Genomic DNA, 20620 nt, shown 5'->3' on the forward strand with positions numbered 1-20620 from the left:
GTGATTCTCTCCTCTTCCCCTCCCCTATATTAATTCTTTCTCTTTCTCATCTGTTTGTTCCTGATCCATCTCCTGTTCATTTTCTCATGTTGTGCATCACATTTTTCCCCTTCCATATCCTCATTCATTCTCCTCTTCACTCTATCATGTACACCCGCTCGTCACTGCAGACGTCATAACTCCCACTGCTGTCTTTTACTTTCCATCCTTCCTCTCTCTTTCCTCTTCCGTCATTTCTTCCCTTCTTCACCTGGCCTGTTTTTGGCTGGTAACATAAAAGGTCTGCCCATCTTTTATCTAAATCCACTTGAATTTTATATAACTGTTTTTCCTTCACAACAATTATCAATAAACAGTGTATTCATTGAAGGTCAGCTTGAATGCCGTTTATCTAATGTGGTAATTTTTACATCCAGAAAAGGCCTTGGCCAGGTAAATCTTATAATGTAATGCAAGCTTTCCCAGTGCAGTGTGATTAAATTATGCAAAATTAACATAATAATATTTCTCGTTTTTTCTCAACGATAAACTGGCTGACTGTAAGGGAATGTTCAGACAAGGACGAAGCAATCGTGCGTTCAGCAGAACAGTTATCACAGCACAAAGTCAGGAATCCTGACCAAACAAAACGTCTTTTCTGCTCTTCCCTAACAGTCAGAACAATAGAGAGATTGGGCTCAATGCAGACTCAACATCTCTTTTTCGGTGCTGTATTTTTAATTAAAGTGCTTTCTATCCTGCATTGGTTCTTTCTCATTGATATTTTATCTTTTTGTGAAATCTGGTAATTTTGTTCTTAGACTTTTGCATTCTGCATTTAAAGTTCTGGCTTTCTTTTATTCTTCTTTTTGTGTCATCCTTTGTTTTTGCGTTTAATATACAGATGTGAAAAAAGTGACAGTGAGTCATGCTGTGTAAATTTTGTGTGTTAGGTTGTGTTAGCTGTGTTTGTTTTTTGGGAAAACAAGCTACACTCTTAAAAGTAAAGGTTCAAAGGGGTGGTTTTAGCGATGCCATAGATCCACAGTTTTTGGTTCCCAGAAGAACCTTTCAGTGAAGTAATAATTTAAAGAACCTTTTTCCACTCTAAAGAACCTTTTGTGCAATGGAAAGCTTCCATGGATATTAAAAAGCCATAGATGCCAAAAAAGAACCATTATTTTTAAGAGTGTACACCAAGTCAGCAACGTCTTCCACCTCTGCATAGCAGCCTGTGGTGACCAGCGTATTTTCTTGTTCCCATGTGTTTATTAGAAGACCGTAACACTGAAAACTGTTAAGCACAGCCAATCAGGGACTCGGAGCGATGTAGCAGACACTTCCACCCTGAGCACCTGGGCCTGACCATTTGGTTTTGCATATATGTGTTTTTGCAGGTCATATTTGCCAGGTTGCTTAAGAGGTTCTTCAAGACATCAACTGCAGCACATCGAATACTGTACATTCACCTTTTAGAGAACCACCTGTGATGTTCAGATCATGAGGGGTTGTTCCATATCAGCTCAGTGATAAGTTTCTGAAGAGTCTTTAGATTAAAAAAACCCTCCCATATTAGCATTGCACATTCATCTTCACATCCGTAATAGAACTGTTCCTTTGTATACCAACTCCTTTCCCCCAACCAGCCCTCCTTGCCCCAGACCATTGCTCCATGAAGCTCTAGCCTGAGGGTAGGTAGGGCATCTCATTGTGGTAGTTATAGTCTGGGCAGACCTTCTGAACCAGTCGGTAGTCTGTGCTGTAGAAGGAAATGTAGATACAAATGACCTTAAAGGGTTTGGAGCAGATCCAGGACACGTGGCTTTGTGTCTGCTCCTGGAAGCAGGTCTTGGAGGGGTCATAGTTGCAGAGCGAGGTGCGTTTGCTGCGGTCCACCTTCTCGTAGTCTACACGACAGTTGAAGATCTTCGAGTCTTTAGGGTATACGACGCTCTGGCGCTCCAAGTCAAACTCCACTGCCTTCACTGGAGGTACCAGGCTCACTGAGATGTTCCCCTGGCCGGTGGAATTGTGACGGAAGTAGACGCTGAAAGTGCCATTCCCGTGGTCCACGATCTTACCCGTGATGAGCAGGTTGAGGCGCACCGTCTTGATGTTGGAGTAGAAGTCGCCCCAGCCGAACATCTTCTTAAATTTGCCAGTTTTGACGATTGGTGGGCGGCGCTTGACACGCGAGTTCCCAGATGCGTCCGTGTCTGATTTGAAAAGATCGCTGCCCAGCATCTCCCAAAATTCCTGTTTGGAAAAGGGCACCGGCGAACGATAGGGCAGCTCCATTGTGGAAGTGTTGGCGGCACGGCCGCGGCTGTGCATCACCCAGCGACTCAGGGGTGAAATCGAACCCTGAGATCCCAGAACCCCCAGAGTTTTGGAAGAGTCTGCTGAGGAGGAGGACTTAGACGTAGATGAGGGGATGGAAGATGACGAGTGGGTATCTTCCTGTCCTAGAGCCAGCTGGAGGAAAGAAAACAGGAGCAAGAGTGAGCCGGTGAGTGAAATTATAATAGAGAGGATGAAAAATGTGACATTTAAAGAGAGAAGAGGTTACACAGACAGGAATTTGAATAGGAACTACATTTGCAGTTCCTGAAGGAAATACTAATGATTGCATGGCAGCAAAAGAATATTGTTACAGTTTACGTAGGCTTAGGTTTTAGACTTCACTTCTGCATAACTTTGCTGTTGTCATGATGTTCGGCATCTGCCTTGTTTTCTGTTGACTGTGAATGTCTGTTGTGCTTCTTTTGCAGATGTGGGAATGAAAATATGAATAAATTAATTGTCGAAACAAATGCAAAGAAAGAGCACTTGCAATTCAGCAAGCAAATAATGCAATAAAGTCATTGCTGTCTGAGTTTTTGAATGGATTCAAGTAAATCTTGGACTGCGATTATGTAATTGTTATTAGCATACTGAATTGCAAAGGGAGGCTTCTGAACATGAATTTTAAATTACAAAAAAATTGTTACGTTTATAAAAGCCAGAATGGATAGAGCTCCCAAGGCTAAAATCTACAAAACAAAGTTTGAATGGTGTCAAATTACTGAATTCTGTTAAATGGTTCAAGCTGAACTGATTGCATAAAATTATCAAGAAGATGAAGAAAATAGGATGTTTGAGGAATATCAGTACAGCTCTGCCTTGTAAACACTGTGATAAAAAGAAGAGGAATATTAATGCTGTGCTCGCCTTGCAATACAGCATAATTGAGAAGGACTGAACTGAAAGGGGGCAAAGCGTCATTGACACCTAAAGAACAACTAAAAAGGGAAACATCATCAGCACTTGAATCAACATTCACCCACAGCAAAGCGTCATTGACACCTCACTAAAAACCGTCCCGTCAACCAGGAATTAATCTCTGTGGTCTGACCTGTACTCTACACTCAGTGGTTCACAATATTGCTTTAGATATTGCACGGGAATCATTTGATCCCTTATGGCTTATCTATTTTTTTACAGAAGATCTTTAGGACTCCCAGAGCTAATCTGACTAAGAGAGAGGAGTGAGAAAGATTGTGAGATTTGAACTCCTTCGTTCTCAAGAAACACACATTTTTATTCCAAATTAACATTAATTAATTAATTTTAATGTATTTTAACATTTTATTTATTAAGGCCCTTCTAGACATGAACAGATACAGAAAACATACAATAGAGGGAGAGGCCTGGGGATGGATGGAGGTAGTGCAAAAAGCGAGAAGGATGTTAAAAAATGGTGTGTTTGTCTCATTGCTTGTATATAGAGAGCTGTGGAGGTGGATGAGAGGCCTCTCTACGTGGGCTCATGGATGGGTGAAGAGCCACAGAGTGGGTGTAACTGATAATTACTAGATGGTAATGATCTATTTGAAACACCTCATATACAGGTAATCCAACAAGAGCTCTCATACCTTGGATCAAACAGTTGGATGTGACTCTTCACAGGTTTGTGTGTGTGTTTGCAGAGTGTCAGAGAACAATGATGCTTTGATGTATTGTTTATTATCTGATGAGCTCTAAATTCTGTTTGGTCTGTTTCTCTGAGCCATGGGCCTGAGATGCATTGTATCTGCACTGTCATGGTTCAAAGAGCTGAAACTCCCCCCAAAAGACACATTAGCTTCTAGGAAACAGTCTCATGCTGTAGAGAAGCTCTCTGACTTTTCCAGAGAAAGAATCACTTCCAGGTTTATGGATTGCAGAGACCTTGTGAGTTGTGGCAACATGGACCACAACCAAGAAAATTAATTCCCGATTTCAGTGGTGTCCAAGTCAACTGATGCCATTTCACACACTACCTATAGTCATGTGACCTCTTGTCTTCACCTCCATCTGTTCCAGGGCATAAAAATATAACTGAGACTTGCCTCTGGAGTGCGAAATGTCTCTGAACTTGAGGTAGGTTCAAAGAGAGAGGACAGATTTAGTTAGCATGTTTTTTATTTTATTTATGTTTTTTTTTCTTTCATATGTCTCTATAGTGCACAGTGTTAATTTTGACAGCAAATTTTGATTTAGTTTTAGTCATAGTCTTTTGACTAAAATGCCATTTAGTTTTAGTCATATTTTAGTCATCTGAATTGTTTTAGTCTAGTTTTAGTCGACTAAATATCATAAGATTTTAGTGGACTAAATCTACAGTAAAATTACCATTAGTCCGGCTAAAATCTAATGTGTTTAGTTACAGTACATTTATTAAGCATTTCTCAATAAATTTCTAAACTCATCATATAGGGTTGATAATAAGGTTTTAGCATGATAGACAAACAGATTTAACTAACCGGTGACACATAACATGCCTTTATGTTAAAATTAAATAAAACCACTTCTAATAAAAATCAAGAACATAGTCTTCTTTTTAATGAAATACCAATGGTAAAATAGGCTAATTCTGCATTTTTTTAAAGTAACTTGTTTACCATATTCTTCGTTCTTTCAAGTAGACATATTTATTTCTATAAATAAATATAAATAAATAGATTAATCTTTAGGGCTACTAAAGTTTTTCAGTCAAGAGCAGTGTGTGATTTTCTGTATTTTATTGCTTGATTAACCTCAATGACTCGGACAATAGCAACTACATTAGGCTCCTATTCCTTTAAAACTGAATGCACAGCTGCAATGGATGCAATATACTGATACACGTTCTCCCTGCTGTTTACATTCATTTAAGACGTAATCAACTGTGTTTACGTGAATACTTATCAAAACGGACAATTCAGCATAATTTTGTGTGTAATTCTCCGTTCATGCGACACGAAAGAGTACTCGCTCTTTCTGTCTGTGTATGCCTCAGTGTCTGCGCTCAGAAAATGAGACCGAATTGAGTTCTGTCTTGCGTCGTCAGATTTATCCATATGTCTGCTCTTCTCTTACTCCCACATATTGACATTTTTTTTAAAGTTTTTATGCAATGTGCAGCAAGTGTATGTTAGCTTATGTCCCGCCGGTTCATACTGTATGTAGGCTACGCATCTAACCTCCGAACTATGCAGCAGATTCGAATGCCAAATGAGAAAGAAAATGAGCATTTTTTGTTTTTGAAAAAGTTGCATAAATTGTGTAAAGTGTTGTTTACTGAATATAAACAATAAATTTAAAAAATAGGGCATAATGTACTGTGTTAATGGAATTTTACATTCTGATTTTTCACAGGTGTTTACCTATATTTTGAATTATGGGTAGCCTATTGATTTTGGGATTAGAATTAGGATTAGGGTTAAGGTAAGGGAAATGAGTTACACTTTATTTTGATAGTTCACTTTAGACATTCTACTAACTATAAGACACTTTGCAACAACATGTCAACTAATTCTTATTTAATTTACCAACTACATGTCTTACTAACTCTCAGAGTAGACTGTTAGGTTAGGTTTAAGGTTAGTAGAATAAGTAGACATATATTTGTTAAGTTTCTTATAGTCAGGATGTTGTACAGTATGTTTTGGACCCATCAAAATAATGTGTTAGAAGATATTAAGCAGACAGTCTACTAATACTCTAATGACTGCTAGTTGACAGGTAGTTGCAAAGTTACTTACTGTTAGTAGAATGTCTAGAGTAGACTATCAAAATAAAGTGTTACTGGGATATGTCCGCAAACTTAAAGGATTTTAAGTTTTTTTTCTTATTGTGTGCCGACACTGTTTTACTCCTACATAGAATTCTTTTTTTTACACAGTCATTGCAAAAATTTAGCAAATCGATTATGCTCAAGAGATTTTATGGACATTTATCATGATTTATCAACCAAAATCATAGTCATGATTAAAAAGACATAGACATGAACAACAGTATTGAACACGTATACCCTTCCATGTTTACAAACACAACACCGGAAGGTGGCAGATGTTTAGAGTTCATTTCCAGTTAATGATGTCACAGAATTTACCGTTTTTTTTTTTTTTTTGTTTCCTGATGTTGTGAATGGCGCTTTACCAATAAAAAGATGGAATGTAGTTGCCTGTGTGAACAGCGCATTTTTGTATTTACCAGTAAAGTCATTCTGGTAATTTTACGGCAATTTACTGGCATTACTGTGTGAAAGGGGCTATTGTTATGATCCCCAGAGAAATCACTGGTGTTGTTTTTTTTCAGGACTAAAATTGTATTACTATTATGCCCCCGATTTATTCTTGTCATCTACTAAAACGATTGAGATATTAAAGAGATATTAAAGGGATGTGTGATTTTTCTTTCATGATGGGTAAGTGTATGATAGTGGTTTTTAAATGTAGAGCATGAAAACGGAAAAGCATAGCAGAAAAGAAAGAAGAGAACAAGGCATTGCCTTAAGAGACCTTATTTGAAACCTGCCTTTATTTCTCAGTGGGTTTCGAGTATATTCCAACCAGAATATATGCCAGTCCACCCTCAGAGTAAATGTATGCAGTCATAGTCAGTGTTTGAGGATTCTGCCTATCTTGTGTGTGTGTGTGAGAGAGATCCCTGTCAGACTATATAAGCATGTATATTCATACAGTGTGTAAGTGTATGCTGTGTGTGGTATATATATATAAGTCTGTTCTCGCTGTCAGGGCAGGCCTGATCCACTGAGCTTAAGGATCTCTCTCCTCCATAATGCATGCTGCCCTGTCTCAACCCTGATCTTTCAGCCCACTCTGATGCTTCACGCCCATCTCATCTCATCTTATGCAGGGTTATTCCCAGCTTAATCAGGCTTACTCATGCCTGATACTCATTTTACTTTACTCTAAGTGCCTATCTTCAATCTTGATAAGACAGACTCCATTTTATACAGCATGGATTAGCGCAACACGCTCTAGCTAATTCAGTCTTCTGTAGTCGTGCTGGTTTTTCTCAGGGCTCTCAGTCGCTTTGCTTGGATCTTACATGGACCTTCTTTGTGCCTATATAAAAGAACGTGTGGATTAATAACTGGCCTTGACAAGCATGTAACACCTCCACAGACTGAATAATTCCAGATTAGCACCATTGCAGATCTGCTAATCTGCTCAGCAGCTATTCAGAGCAGGTCCTGCATGAATGTCATGCCAACTAATTGGGGGTATATAATATTAAATTGCATTATTCTGCAAAGAAATACTGTCTTGTCGAGCCTTTCTATGCAGTGCACATACTGTTGGCTGAGATTCCGGAATTAGTATGGGTTTTAAGTTTTATGTCAGGTTCTACTAAAAATTTATGAAAGAGACATTATTACTGTATATATTATACTACATTATGCCAATATGTTTGTATAATGACCACTAAACTGCATAATTCGCTTTTTGTCCCAGGTAACTGATATCCTACATTGCTGTGCTAGTCATTGCTGTAGCCAATTTTTATATATTTCTTATCTAATTTAAATTTAAATTAAATTAACATTATTTAATTTAATTTAATTTAATTTAATTTAATTTAATTTAATTTAATTTAATTTAATTTAATTTAATTTTTCAGCACGTCCCAATTGTCCTGTCAGGGTTTATTTTATGTTCATTTTAATTTATTTGAATGACCAGCTGACTGTACATTATGCCATGTTGACTCAACGGTTTTATGGCATTGATTGTGGACAGCATTGTCATTTGTGTGACTGCAGTGTAACGAGTCTATACTGCAGTCTAGTTTATAGCCTCCAGTTCATCTCAGATCTGTTTGTAAGAATTTCTTAAAAACACTCATCTCTTTTTATATCTTATTCTATATTGGGTTAAAACTGCTTATAAATGGCACGCACATACACAGTCACGCACACTCTTTGCTGTGTCCCTGTGCTGAATGATGCAATGTTGTTTTCACCAACTAAAGCTTTGTTCTTCATCCTATCTTCCTCTGAGGAGTAAACACTCCATTATGGATACACCATTCTGATGAATCAAGTGTTGTCACTTTCTACCAGAAGGCAGAAGTAATTCCATAATGTCCTGTAAGAGCAATTAATCAATCAATCAGGTCCCAGATATTCATGTCTATGCATCCTTTTCTTTTTCAGTGCTTTTTTTCCCTTGTTCTGCTAAAACCACCTTCAAAAACGGCACACAGGAGGCTCGCAAAGTAAAATCCCATTCTCCCCATATCTCCCTGGAGAAGCATCTTGGCCCCAGATTAATAATGAACAAAAATAAAAAGCAGGTAGACATATTGATTTTAATCTATTCAGACTTCACTCTCATTTTCTTTCTCTCTCTTTTTTTCCCTCACAGAAGAGAGGATGAATGTGAAGCGGGTTCAAGAGAGGAGGGGTGAGGAGGACCAACCGCACCATTACCCCCTGTTCCTATAACCTGATCTCAATTTCAATCTTCATCTGTCTCTCTCTCTCTCTCTCTCTCTCTCTCTCTCTCTCTCTGTCTCTCCTTTACTCCCTATATGTTGGGAAATGGTTGACTTTGCATATTGATCTGTTGCCAGTTTTTCTCCAACAAGCTTACAAGCCTTGACCTCATCAAGAGCAATTGGAAAGCCTGAACAAGACAGAAAGATTTTAGAAATGTCACAAATGTAAAATGGGAACAACTAATTACTTATTATGACTTCATATTTGCAGTATGCAATGCTAAGTTTAGAAGACTAGATTAGTACACAGGAATCAAATGCAAAAAAAAAACCACACAAAAAAAGTGTTTAATACTGCACAAAAAAGTGGGGCAACTGTTTAGTGAGGAGACATGTATTAAAATGCCTTAAAAAGGAGACTTCCTTGATCCTTTTTGGTCAAGAGAACTTGATTTCAAGGTTTCTGTTGACAAATTTCCATATGTAAATAAATAACAAGGAGCAGGCTGTAGGGAATTGATGGGATATTATAATCCACACTATGTATCAAGTAACAAAAAGAAAGCATCTCTGAATGAGATGAATTGGATTTTATAACTTCTTTGCCCTTCATGTGAAATTAAGGACATAATTCATCTAATATCACTGTAATTTTCTGTACCTCTTGACAGGGATGTTCCTCTGCCTTTCATTATTTAAGATCCGTAACTAAATCAACCATTTCATCTCCCTGCAGACTTGATGTGGTATTGACTTCATTCGCTTCCTTATACCACTTAAAGTAAAAAAAAAAGGCAGCCCAGCCATGCTAAACACTGCACATGCGGCTGGAATAACACAATATGTTTTTTTTGCCAGATGAAACACTCATGGGAGGGAAAGAACACAGCTGGAGGTGTTGGTTGCATACGCAGGACTGAAAGTGTAACGGCTGTCTAGACTGTCCAGCTCTCTAATCCTACACTCAACTTTCATGTGGATTACAGTGGGTTGAGAAAGTAGAAAAGGCTCGACATGATAAACAGAGCTGGGGAAAGACAAGACAATAAGGAAGAAAAATAGCTGTGCGGTGAGGCTCAATTAGGGGAGAGAGATTCTCTTTAATATAACATTGTGTGGTATAAGCACACTGGGGTGAGCACAGTAAATCCCATTTATTCATAGAGAATTAATTTGTATGAGTTCTTTACGCACCAGTGACTTGTTTATGGGGATCGCAAGTAAATTTGGACTTTAATGAGTATATGGCGATGATACTTGCTTTGAGCTGCCAAAACTTGTTTCCTAAGAACTCACAACCTCTACTATGCACAAGGACTAAAAGCACAAACATTTAAACACTGAAATAAATGTTAACATATAATGAGCACTGATGCCAGGAATAGAGAAGAGTTAACAACAGAATAGCTTGAGCCTGGCGCTTAGTAAATGTGCTTCTTACGTGAGAAAAAAAAGGCATACTGTACATTTAGATCTGTTTATCATGCAAAGTGATTGTTTTGCTTCATGCAACTGTATTGTTAGGACACTGTACAAAAGTTTAAAAATAAGATTTATTGGAGTACATTTTTACCAGATAATAGCATTTCAGTCTTTATACTTCAAAAATTTCACATTTAATTCAGTTCAGTGTCTTAGTTGCCAGTTCTTTAAAAGTATTTGTAAAATTCACAAATAAGGAAAAATTGCTTTCTACATCATTATTAGTATGTATGTTCATGTGGACAAAGCAGCAGAAAAAAATCTTCAAAATGCTTTTTTTTTGTGTTTCACAGGAGTAAGAATGGCATAAAAGTTTGGAAAGGCAGAAGGGAAGTGAAATGATGACAGTGTTTTCAACTGTTTTAGTGCTATAACACATTTAGCTTTGTGTGCTCGTGGTGGGCAGAGAGAGTTTGAGTCCAGCTTACATCATGTCTTTTCAATTATTTCTTGAATTTTTCCTTATATTGCTATGAATTAAATATAACAAAAAGAAAGAAATGTGAAATACAAAACTAACTGATTAAAAGTGGAGGCCACTGGGAAGACACCGCACACGCTCAGGGACCAAAACATAAATAGTTTTAATAGTTTTAACAGTGAATAGGTCTAGAGACAGCAATCAGAATGAGAAGGCTGTTATAGCCTGTGTAATGGGGCATTCACTGTTAATTTATTGCTGGGGGTCACCGAATGGCTGTATTGTTTGTCGTAGTGTGCTGTTTTACTGTTGAATGTGCTTGTGCTATCAGTGGACTGCAAAACTGGCCATGGCTTTTGAAAAAAATAGGATCACAAATGCAATCTTTTCTCCGTAAAATGTGATGTACTGTATAACAAGGAGTAAGAGGCACTATATGGACTAAAGTACTGGGAAACCTAACCATTACACCAACAGGGGCTTTAACAGGGTGACCATACGGGCCATTTTTACTGGACAAGTCCTTGCCAGGATTTCTGTATTGCCTAAAATAAAATAGAAAGAACGAACACATCTAACATGTGCGTGTATTTGCACTTTGACCATTCTCCGTAGATCCCACTGTCTCATGCACCACGATTGGTTAAATATGTACAATGCCAGGACGTTATGTATGACAGTACAATGACAGCAGTATGACAACAGGAAAACAGAGCCAAATACAGAAATCCTGGCAAGGACGTGTCCCATAAAAATGGCATGTATGGCCACCCTAGGCTTTAATGACACTGCATTCTAAATACACATCACATTCTAAGACATTAATGAAGTTGTTCCTCCTTTGCAACTATAACAGCTTTCAATCTTCTGGGAAGTCTTTCCACAAGACTTTGGAGTGTTTCTGTGGCAGTTTTGACCAATTTTACCCATTCATCCAGTAGAGCATTTTGTGACGTCAGGCACTGAAGTTGAACAAGAAACCCTGGCTCACAAACTTTGTTCCAGTTCATCTCAAAGGCATTTGATGAATATATGCTTATGTTATTAATTTACATTTTATAAAAACTTGTAAACAAACTCATCCAATCAGGTCTTTATGGACCTTGCATTATGCACTTCGCCACAGTCATGCTGAATTAAAAAATGCTTCAACTTTCCAACAGTACCACTTACAGTTGACCATAGAATATCTAGCAGGGATGAAATTTCATGAACTGACTTATGGCAAAGGTGGCATCCTGTCTCAGTTAGTGATGTTCAGTTCTTGAACAAATCGTTCTTTTGAGCCAGTTCTCAGGAAGTAAATGGTCGAGCCGGTTCACAGATCAAACTGAACTGAACTTTAGTTCCGGGTTGATGATGCAGGATGCACAGCCAAAGTAGCACGTCCAACTCAAAAAGAAACCGACTGAGCCGGTTCGCCGAGGATTACCATGGACTCAACAAGAACCGAATGAACCATGGTGAAGTTTGCTGAGGATTACAGAAGATTCTGTTGAGTGAGTGGATGATACTTTGCAAGTTGCTTAAGCGTACTGAATATATGCTTATGTTATTAATTTACATTTTATAAAAACTTGTAAAAACCTTTGTCGAGTGATGTAAATAAATTTTACAATCGTTTATTGTGCATGCATATTATATTTAATGTTGCTTAAGCAAAATCAAGGAGTTTATAATTTATAATTATAATATATATTATTCATTCTTTATACTGTAGACATGTAGAACATATTGTGTTTGTGTGCATCAATGTCTGTAATATGTGCTGTAGGTGTGAAACTTTTAGGAATCTTCTACTTTTAGGAAGTTGTAGGCTAGTCAATATTGGTCAGTCAGTCATATATGACATAAAGGATCCGCAAATGAAAACTGTGACCACAAACACCATTAACTTAAGTTAATTATATGGTAATAATCAGCAATATGCTTTCACACAAATACATTTCTGAATGTTTCAATATGTGTTGACACAAAGGACTTATTTGAATTTTTCATTGTTACAATGAGTAGAGACGTTATTGCTTGATGACATCAGGAACCGATGAATTGGCTTTTTGAACTTGTTCAATGAGCCGATCTGTCCGAAAAGAACCGGTTTGCGGAAATGAATTTTTCCCCGCAAATGTTTGTAAAGGCAGACTGCATGGCTAGGTGCTAGGGTCTAATTGAAACAGCTGTATTCAGGAAATGTAGACCTGTGTCACAATACTTTTGTCAATATAGTGTACAGTATATTTCAAGAGTGCTGAAGAGACAGTGGTCACTGACTTTGAGCGAGTGAATCAAACTGTGGCTGCATCCAAAAACTGCAAAATGCTGCATTCCAAGGCAGGAAGGCATCAAGAAAAAGAAAAAAAAAGAAAAAGATGGCATCTGAAAGTTGCGTTTGGTGGTCAGTTTGTGTGCAAATGTATATTTCTGACTAACTTTTTGCACTTTTGATGTAAGTTCTAGCGAGAAATCAGTATTATAGTAATTAAATATTTGTTTAGTTGTCACAAAAAAACTCGTTCTATTTTGTTGTAGATCATTAAACCATTAGGCTGCCTCAGAAGTCTGTCCGAAATCAGTTTCATGAAGTGCCTTTGTGCAAAAATGCTGCATTCATACGGCAGCAAGTCAACTCACCAACCTAACTTATCCAGCCATTCAGCGTAAAGGGATCTGTCTTTATCAAGGGGTCAGAGTTTGGATGGTCAACATTGTACAATTAGTCTCTGCCGGTACATTCTCTAACTACACCATAGTATTTCTTTTGTGCCGTTAGCAATATAAGCGTCTGGCCAGTCTGCGTGTTTATGGAGACCTAATGGATGATTAGCAGTGTGATGAAAACAAAAAAAGGACAAGAGCACTGCTTTAGACAGCAGATGGCAAATAGCTGAGCAGAAGAAAAAAAAAAAAACGAAAGAAGGAACTTAGCAACTGAGTCATAGAGCTAAAGGTTGCATAAGGAGGCATGGACGGGAGGGATGAGAAGTAGGGAGTAAATGCGAGAGCCTCTTTGGAGGTGAGCCCACGTGGGTTTTGCGATTTGAAAAGATCTGCTATGATGTTGACAAGTGCAGAGCCAGATCAAGACAGGTAACACCTTGGAATCGTATTGCACAGAACACAAATCCAAACACAGAGGCCAGCAGTGCAGAACGTGATGTGTGTAACATCAAAATAAAGAAAAAGATTAGACTCCACACATTATTTACATTTTACATATATGCATTAACGCAGACGCCTTTATCCAAAGTGACTAACCATGCATTTAAAGCATGCTTTTATTTTTATGAGTTCATGCTTTCTCTTGCTTCCTCGTGTCCTGCTCTACTGTTTGAGCTACAGGAATGCTGTGTTATAATTTATGTTTTTGGTGGCTATTAGTCTATGTTTGTTAACTGTGAAGCCATCTATGTGTTACACAGAAAATGAACTAGCCGTAAACTACTGTAAAAGAGCGATTTGCTATGTCCCACCCCAACTGGGACAATTAAAAAATAATACATCAGGAAAGAAAACTGCACTCGTCAAGCAATTTTATGGGGCCTTTATGGTACACACTATATGAATAATCAAAAAAACTAAGCCAGTTGGCTGAAACTGGGCTGTGTTTTTGCCGTCTGGTGTGTATGGTGTGAGTCAGTGAGGATGGAGGCAATGGGGTGGGGGGTTTGTCATTGTGGTAATTGTGACTCATTTTTAGAGTTATTGACAACAAGCCTCTTATAGGTGCTTCTCCAGGCAACAGAAAGAGAAGATGGGTTTTATGGTTTCATGCTTTGGAAGCAGGGATGAAGAAGGAATTGATGGCAGTGAAGAAGCAAAAAGATGTTGATCTAATGAAATGATAGATAGATAGAATGGTACACTGGAGTTTTGCACATTACAGTGCATACACTAGTGTTCAAATTTTAGGGGTGGTTGACTGGATTTTTATTCCACACCACTCTGTCTGAATTTTCAGCAGACATTTATGCTCTCCATGGCTGCATTTATTTGAGGGGTGGTTGACTGGATTTTTATTTCACACCACTCTGTCTGAATTTTCAGCAGACATTACTCTAGTCTTCTGGTGGTGGTTGAGGAGATTCCCCACTTCTATTTAAAGCGCTTTGAGTGCCCAGAGAAGCACTACATATATAAATGTAAGGAATTATTATTATTATTATTATTATTATTATTATTATTATTATTATTATTATTCAGTGCCACGTGATCCCTCAGAAATCATTTTGATATTTTTACTATCAATTTGAAAACAGTTGTGCTCCTTAATATTTTTGTGGAAACTATGATACATTTTTGAAAAAGAAATCTTTTGTAACAATGTAAAAATCTTTACTGTCGCTTCCTCGCTGAAGTCATTTTCTGGTCCCTTACACTAGTTTTTTTCCTATCAATGTCCTCTAATAAAAAGTAGATGAATTGCTTCATTGTATTTCCTATTTGTAAGGCACTCTGGATAAAAGCTTCTGTTAAATGAATAAATGTACAGTAAAAATTCAAAAGCAAAACAGGAAAAAGTCTTGTTTTATACTGCACACAGTTTGGAAATCAGAAAATTTTGAATACTGTACACATACTGCAAAGACAGTATAGTGCAGCTTCCGAACATAGCCAGAGGGAGCGGAAAAGTGGAGAGAAGATGGAATGAGCTGGAGGTACAGCATCTCTGATAATGAAGAAGGCATCTGGAGAGCAGGCAGATGACATTCAAAGCCAGAATGAGACAGACAAGTGTAGAAGAAAGAGTGGGAGCTGGGAAAAAGAGAACAATGCAGGCAGTTTAGAGAAGAGTAGGGAGATGACCGGTGTGGGCCTGTCAGCTCCAGAGGCAATAAACAGGCATTTAAAGAGACAGGTACACAGTTTCACCCCAGCCAATTAAAAAACAGACTGGCACAACATTCTACCTGAGTCTCTTAAAGGGACAGCTACAGTGCTCTACCGAGGCCAATTAAAGAGACTTCAGCACCATTTTACTCAGCAGAGCTCAAGCGACTGCATCTGGGAATATATCTCTGATTCTACTGATTTATCCGTAGGAGAATCTGTTACTGTTCTCAGTGCCACGAGGATCTGTATTCCTTGGGCTCTTGTCTGAAAAAGTTGGATAACGTCTTTCATAATCACTTTACAGTTGAGTAATGGGGTTTACTATAGCTTTCTAATTGAATATATGTCACAGACTAAGGTGTCATGAATGAAAAAAAGTGTGTGTAAAAACTGTGTGTAAAATTTAGAAAATAGCAAACCTAACTTTTGGATTTTGGTTTACACTGTACATAAATATATGATTACATTCTTGACTAAATATATTCAAGCTCTTTTACCCCCAATATTAATAATGATAATGCTTTAGGGTCTAATTTTCTCCATACTGCATGCTTTTTTCAGTGGTTTTATTGTGAAATACTGAAACGGGGTTTAATTAAATGTGTATGCCTATTTTCATATTGTTATGAAAAATGATTGTTTGAGGAGAAAAAACACCCAGCATATAATAACTTGTCATCTTTGAAGTGAATTTTTCAATATGGATTTAAATTAAGCTCCTATCAGAGGTAGGATTGCAGTCTGCTGTGGGTAACCTTTTAAAACAGCAACCTTATGGCCTCAGAGGGCTGAAATATTCCATAACGAGTGTGTGAGAGTGTGTAGCCAGCTCTGGCCCTTTGAATCACATCTCCCCTGGCAATGGTAGAACAGACAGATACACTATTACAGAATTTCAGACTGATAGCACTGGAAAAAGAGGTACATGTTTTTTGCCTAGTCGTTTAAAGAAACAGGCACTGCAATTAATGTAAACCTTCCTGAAGGAAAGAGCCTGTGTCCACTGACCGAAATTTCATTCTGAAACAAAGAATATGGCCGTTTGCTCTGATATCCTATAAAAGAGTAGCTTTGCAACTTTTGTTATATACTTTTTTTCAGAAGGCAACTTGGAATCGAGGTTTACTGTAGAAATGACTCTGGTCTTACAGAGCACAGTATACCAGAGCATGTTATTTTTCTCCTAATGTGCTGGTCAAGAATAATATTGACCAGTAATTTCATAGCTTTCTTTTTCACAAACAACAGTCACCCAACTGATAAAATCAAGGCTCACCCATTTTTTATTTAATCATCCAGTGATGTTCTATGATAACACTTTACTTTGGTTGTCTAAAGTGGAAATACATCTGTATATATTTAGTTTGATTCAAAAATACAAAATTAAATTAAATTAAATGGAAATTAAATTTGTTGCAATTCTATTTTATATAGTCTTTCGTCTTCTAAACCCAGTCCCCTAGTGGTCCTACATTTTTTTCCTTTATAATATCAGAATCAGTAACCTCATCACATTTTAATGCTTTTTGTGGAAGAAGTCTCAACAAACTAATTATTTTGTGACTGTATTATTTTTAAGACCAAGAATCAAGAAATGTTTGTCCAATCAAAACGCTCGTTCCGAGCATTTTCATTGACGATCCTACCTGCCTGTCAACATATTTATTAGCTTACCTCTGCGCACCCTGTTCGCACAGACAGGATACGTCATCAGTGCGTTCACGCACGCTGTGCAGACAGAGTGAGAATACCAGGCAAACATCAACAACCTGATCTTACTTCCTGGTATTGTACTACTGTTACTAACTGTTTCTAACCGGTGAATGACACATGATGTATTGTAGTAGTGTTGTCTCTGGTAGTCTGGTGTGTGCAATCATGCGTTCAGGAGGCGTGGCTTTGGACGGCGATTTGCAGGGAGGGTGGGACATTCGCTTACAGTGCTATCAGGCTAAAGCTAACATTCCAAAATATACAATATCACACCTAAAAATAGCTAACGAAAAAAAAAAAAAAAAACCACGATGATCATCATCTTCTTGTAGATGTGTGCTCATGTAACCCCTTTCACCTGGGTCCTCACTGCTACACCTCTTACTTGCTCCGAGTGGGCCTCGAACCCGGGTCTCCGGCATGGGAGGCGGACGCACTAACAAGGAGGCTAAATGACTGCAGCCACTAGCGCGTCTCTTGAGATCAGGGGAGTGAGGTTTACCTGCACAGCACCTACTCACAGGCCACCGTTACACTCACCCCCCTAAACCTCACTCCCATCCGGGTCAAGGCACCAATGTAACCCCTCTCTCCCGGGTCCTCACCGCTACACCTCGTACTTGCTCCAAGTGGGCCTCGAACCCGGGTCTCCGACATGGGAGGTGGACGCACTAACAAGGAGGCTAAATGACTGCAGCGAGGTTTACCTGCACAGCACCTACTCGCTGGCCTCCGTTACACTCATATAAGGAATTACGCACTTTATGACATCATACAGGGCCATACTTGAAAGAAAAAAACTTTCCGAAAGGAATACGAACCCTGAAGGATTGTCTTTGGCACAGAAATCCTCAGTCATACGTCCAACTTGTTTTTTGAGACTTTGGTCATGTTTAGCATGAGAATCCAACTCTTTAACAGTGTAAGTATGAATGCATGAAATAGCATTAGACCTCCCCTTTTAAGGACTACTGTCAACTAGAAAAGAGAAAGTAACACAAGTGACAGCATTTGAATCCTAGAAAGAAAGATATTGACAAGGCAGATCTCATGCTCTTTACAAATCTCCAAAGAGGAAGGTAGAAAATGAATCAAGGTAACTGACAAGTGTATGTCAATAAGTCTGACAATATGTCTTTAATTTAGTGCTATGATTCACATGATAACCTCCTCTGAGCCTCTGAGTGTCAAGGTACTGCACACTGACAAACACGCACACACTGTATTATGTCCCGGTGGAAACACACTGCGCTGTTAACCTGAGTGTCAAATTAAGTTTGAATATTATGCAGAAAACAATATGTATGAGATGAGATTTTCATTTTCCAAATCACTCCATATTACTGAGGGAGAGGACGGGAAGCAGACAGGGTGCAATGAAAACTACCTCTCTCTCACTCTCCGTCTCTCAATAAGAGCCATGTGCTCCTGTGTTTCCTCAGGCTGTTGGATTGAAATCTCCATCTCTAATATGACATCAATTTTTAATTAAAGGCCCCAGATCCCACTCAGATTCCTGAGTGTTCGCCGACACATTTATTTCTCTCTCTTTGCAACAGACCTCATCCGCTCACGCTGGGAGATTTCTCCTTCTGTTACATGATTAAAATTTGCAAACGGCTCTGCCCTTAGAACTAATTATTCCACACCAAGACAAGAGGCGCAAGGGAGAAAGAGAACACAAAGGGGAGAGAAAGGTAATTTCACAAGAAACAAGCCGTTTGACTCTTAATGAATAATTTATGCCGGCTTCAATGGGGTCACAAGAGCCCAATAAGCAGAACCTTACGCCCACCCACAACCTCAGCCACGGCTACTGGACAAACATCAGTCTCTTCCTTCCTCCTTCTCACTTTTGTCTGTGTGTCCCTTTTTACCATGGGCTGGCCCACTTGAACTGACCATCTGAAATTATTTGGATGGGTTCAGTTCAACGATGCTTTTGGACCGAGGGCTAATTCAGTATTCACAGCGAGATGGTGGTGCCTGAATTGGCTATCAAATTTTTGCATTATGCCGTATTGACAGAGTGAACGTGTGTGTGGGTGCAAATCAGCACAATCTGGTCTGTGATAGGTGAGGCAAGTATAGATGAGCCAGGTATAGATGAGCCGAGAAGAGTAAGGTGGGCTGGGAATGGTGAGAGAAATAGTTTGTGTTAGCAGTGCTAAATGAAAAAAAAAAAAAAATGTAATGAAACATTCTAGTTTTTTTTTTTTTTTGTAACCACAAACCTAGCAAAACAAATAAAAAAATGATACTTACATCCTGTTCAGGTTTGGTGTAGATAAATTTTTTTTTTAGAAAAGAAATAATACTTGAATAAATCAAAGGTGATTAAAAAACTATTTAAAATAGGTACTATACTTTCAAACTTTCTATTCATCAAAGAAACCTGAAAAAATGTGTAATGGTTTTCACAAAAATATGAAAAAGCACAGCTACTAATAAGAAATGTTTCCTGAGCAGCAAATCAGAATATTAGAATGATTTCTGAAGGATCATACAAAAAATAATACAATATTAAAAATACTAAAAAAAAATATTTAAAACACACAAATAAATTGAATTTTAGAATATACTGTTTTTCAAACAGAACTATGCCTATTTTAAATTGTAATAACATTTCAAAATATATAAAGATTTTTTTTATTATCTTTTTTTTTGATCAAATAAATGCTGGTGAGCATAAGCAATGTCCTTCAATGGCTACGTTTACATGCACAAGTTTTGGTTCAATTGGACTGAATTCATTCTGATTTATGAATCTGATTGTAGTGTTTACATGATCACTAAATAAAGTGATCGGATTGATGTGCGCATTTATGTGTCACAAGCTTCAAATCAGAACTGATTTTTTTGACGCACACACTGCACAAATATAGAGTTACTCAGTGTTTGCACATAATAACCACTCTCCTGCACGGTTTCTTTATTTGTTTTTAACAGCAGAATTAATATTTATCCATTTATGGATAAATATACATTTAAACCGCTTTGCTGTGCTGCTCATATTTATCACGCAAAAAAAAAAAAAGCCCCTCCCTGCACCCAAAACGGGTTGCCTGTGGATGAGTATGTATCCAAGACATGGTTGTCCTGCTCCACTTCACAGTTGCCAGTGAAAGGAGAGTTTTATAATGATAGGACACGCATTTATACAACACTTTATTCAAAAGGAAGAGTCGCTCATTCCGCGCGTAATACGTCATTTACGCTATTATACGCTATTTCTGTGTCATTGCACATGCGCAGTACTTTCAGTTTCGGTTCAATCTGATCGAGTGTTTACATGCACTCTCAATCGTATTAGAAGAGGAATAAACCACCCCCTTCAATCCGATCGAAATTTCATTCTGTTTAAGCTCAATCGGATCGATTAAGGTGTTTACATGAAGGTCTTTTCAGTCTGATTGATCCGTCAATCCGATTACAAATGGATAATTT

At 38.1% G+C, this 20620-nt stretch overlaps 1 protein-coding gene across 1 annotated transcript in view; it reads right to left on the minus strand.

Annotated features, from left to right (window-relative positions):
• LOC109094105 (neurexophilin-1-like) overlaps positions 1 to 20620 on the minus strand; it is a 27894-nt gene continuing 7274 nt past the window's right edge. The window contains exon 2 of the mRNA XM_019107786.2: positions 1 to 2454. Coding sequence (XP_018963331.1) covers positions 1660 to 2454 — 795 coding nt within the window. The 3' untranslated portion in view covers positions 1 to 1659. The remainder of the gene's footprint in view (positions 2455 to 20620) is intronic.

Source organism: Cyprinus carpio, chromosome B3, assembly GCF_018340385.1.
Source record: "Cyprinus carpio isolate SPL01 chromosome B3, ASM1834038v1, whole genome shotgun sequence".
Lineage (NCBI taxonomy): Eukaryota > Metazoa > Chordata > Actinopteri > Cypriniformes > Cyprinidae > Cyprinus > Cyprinus carpio.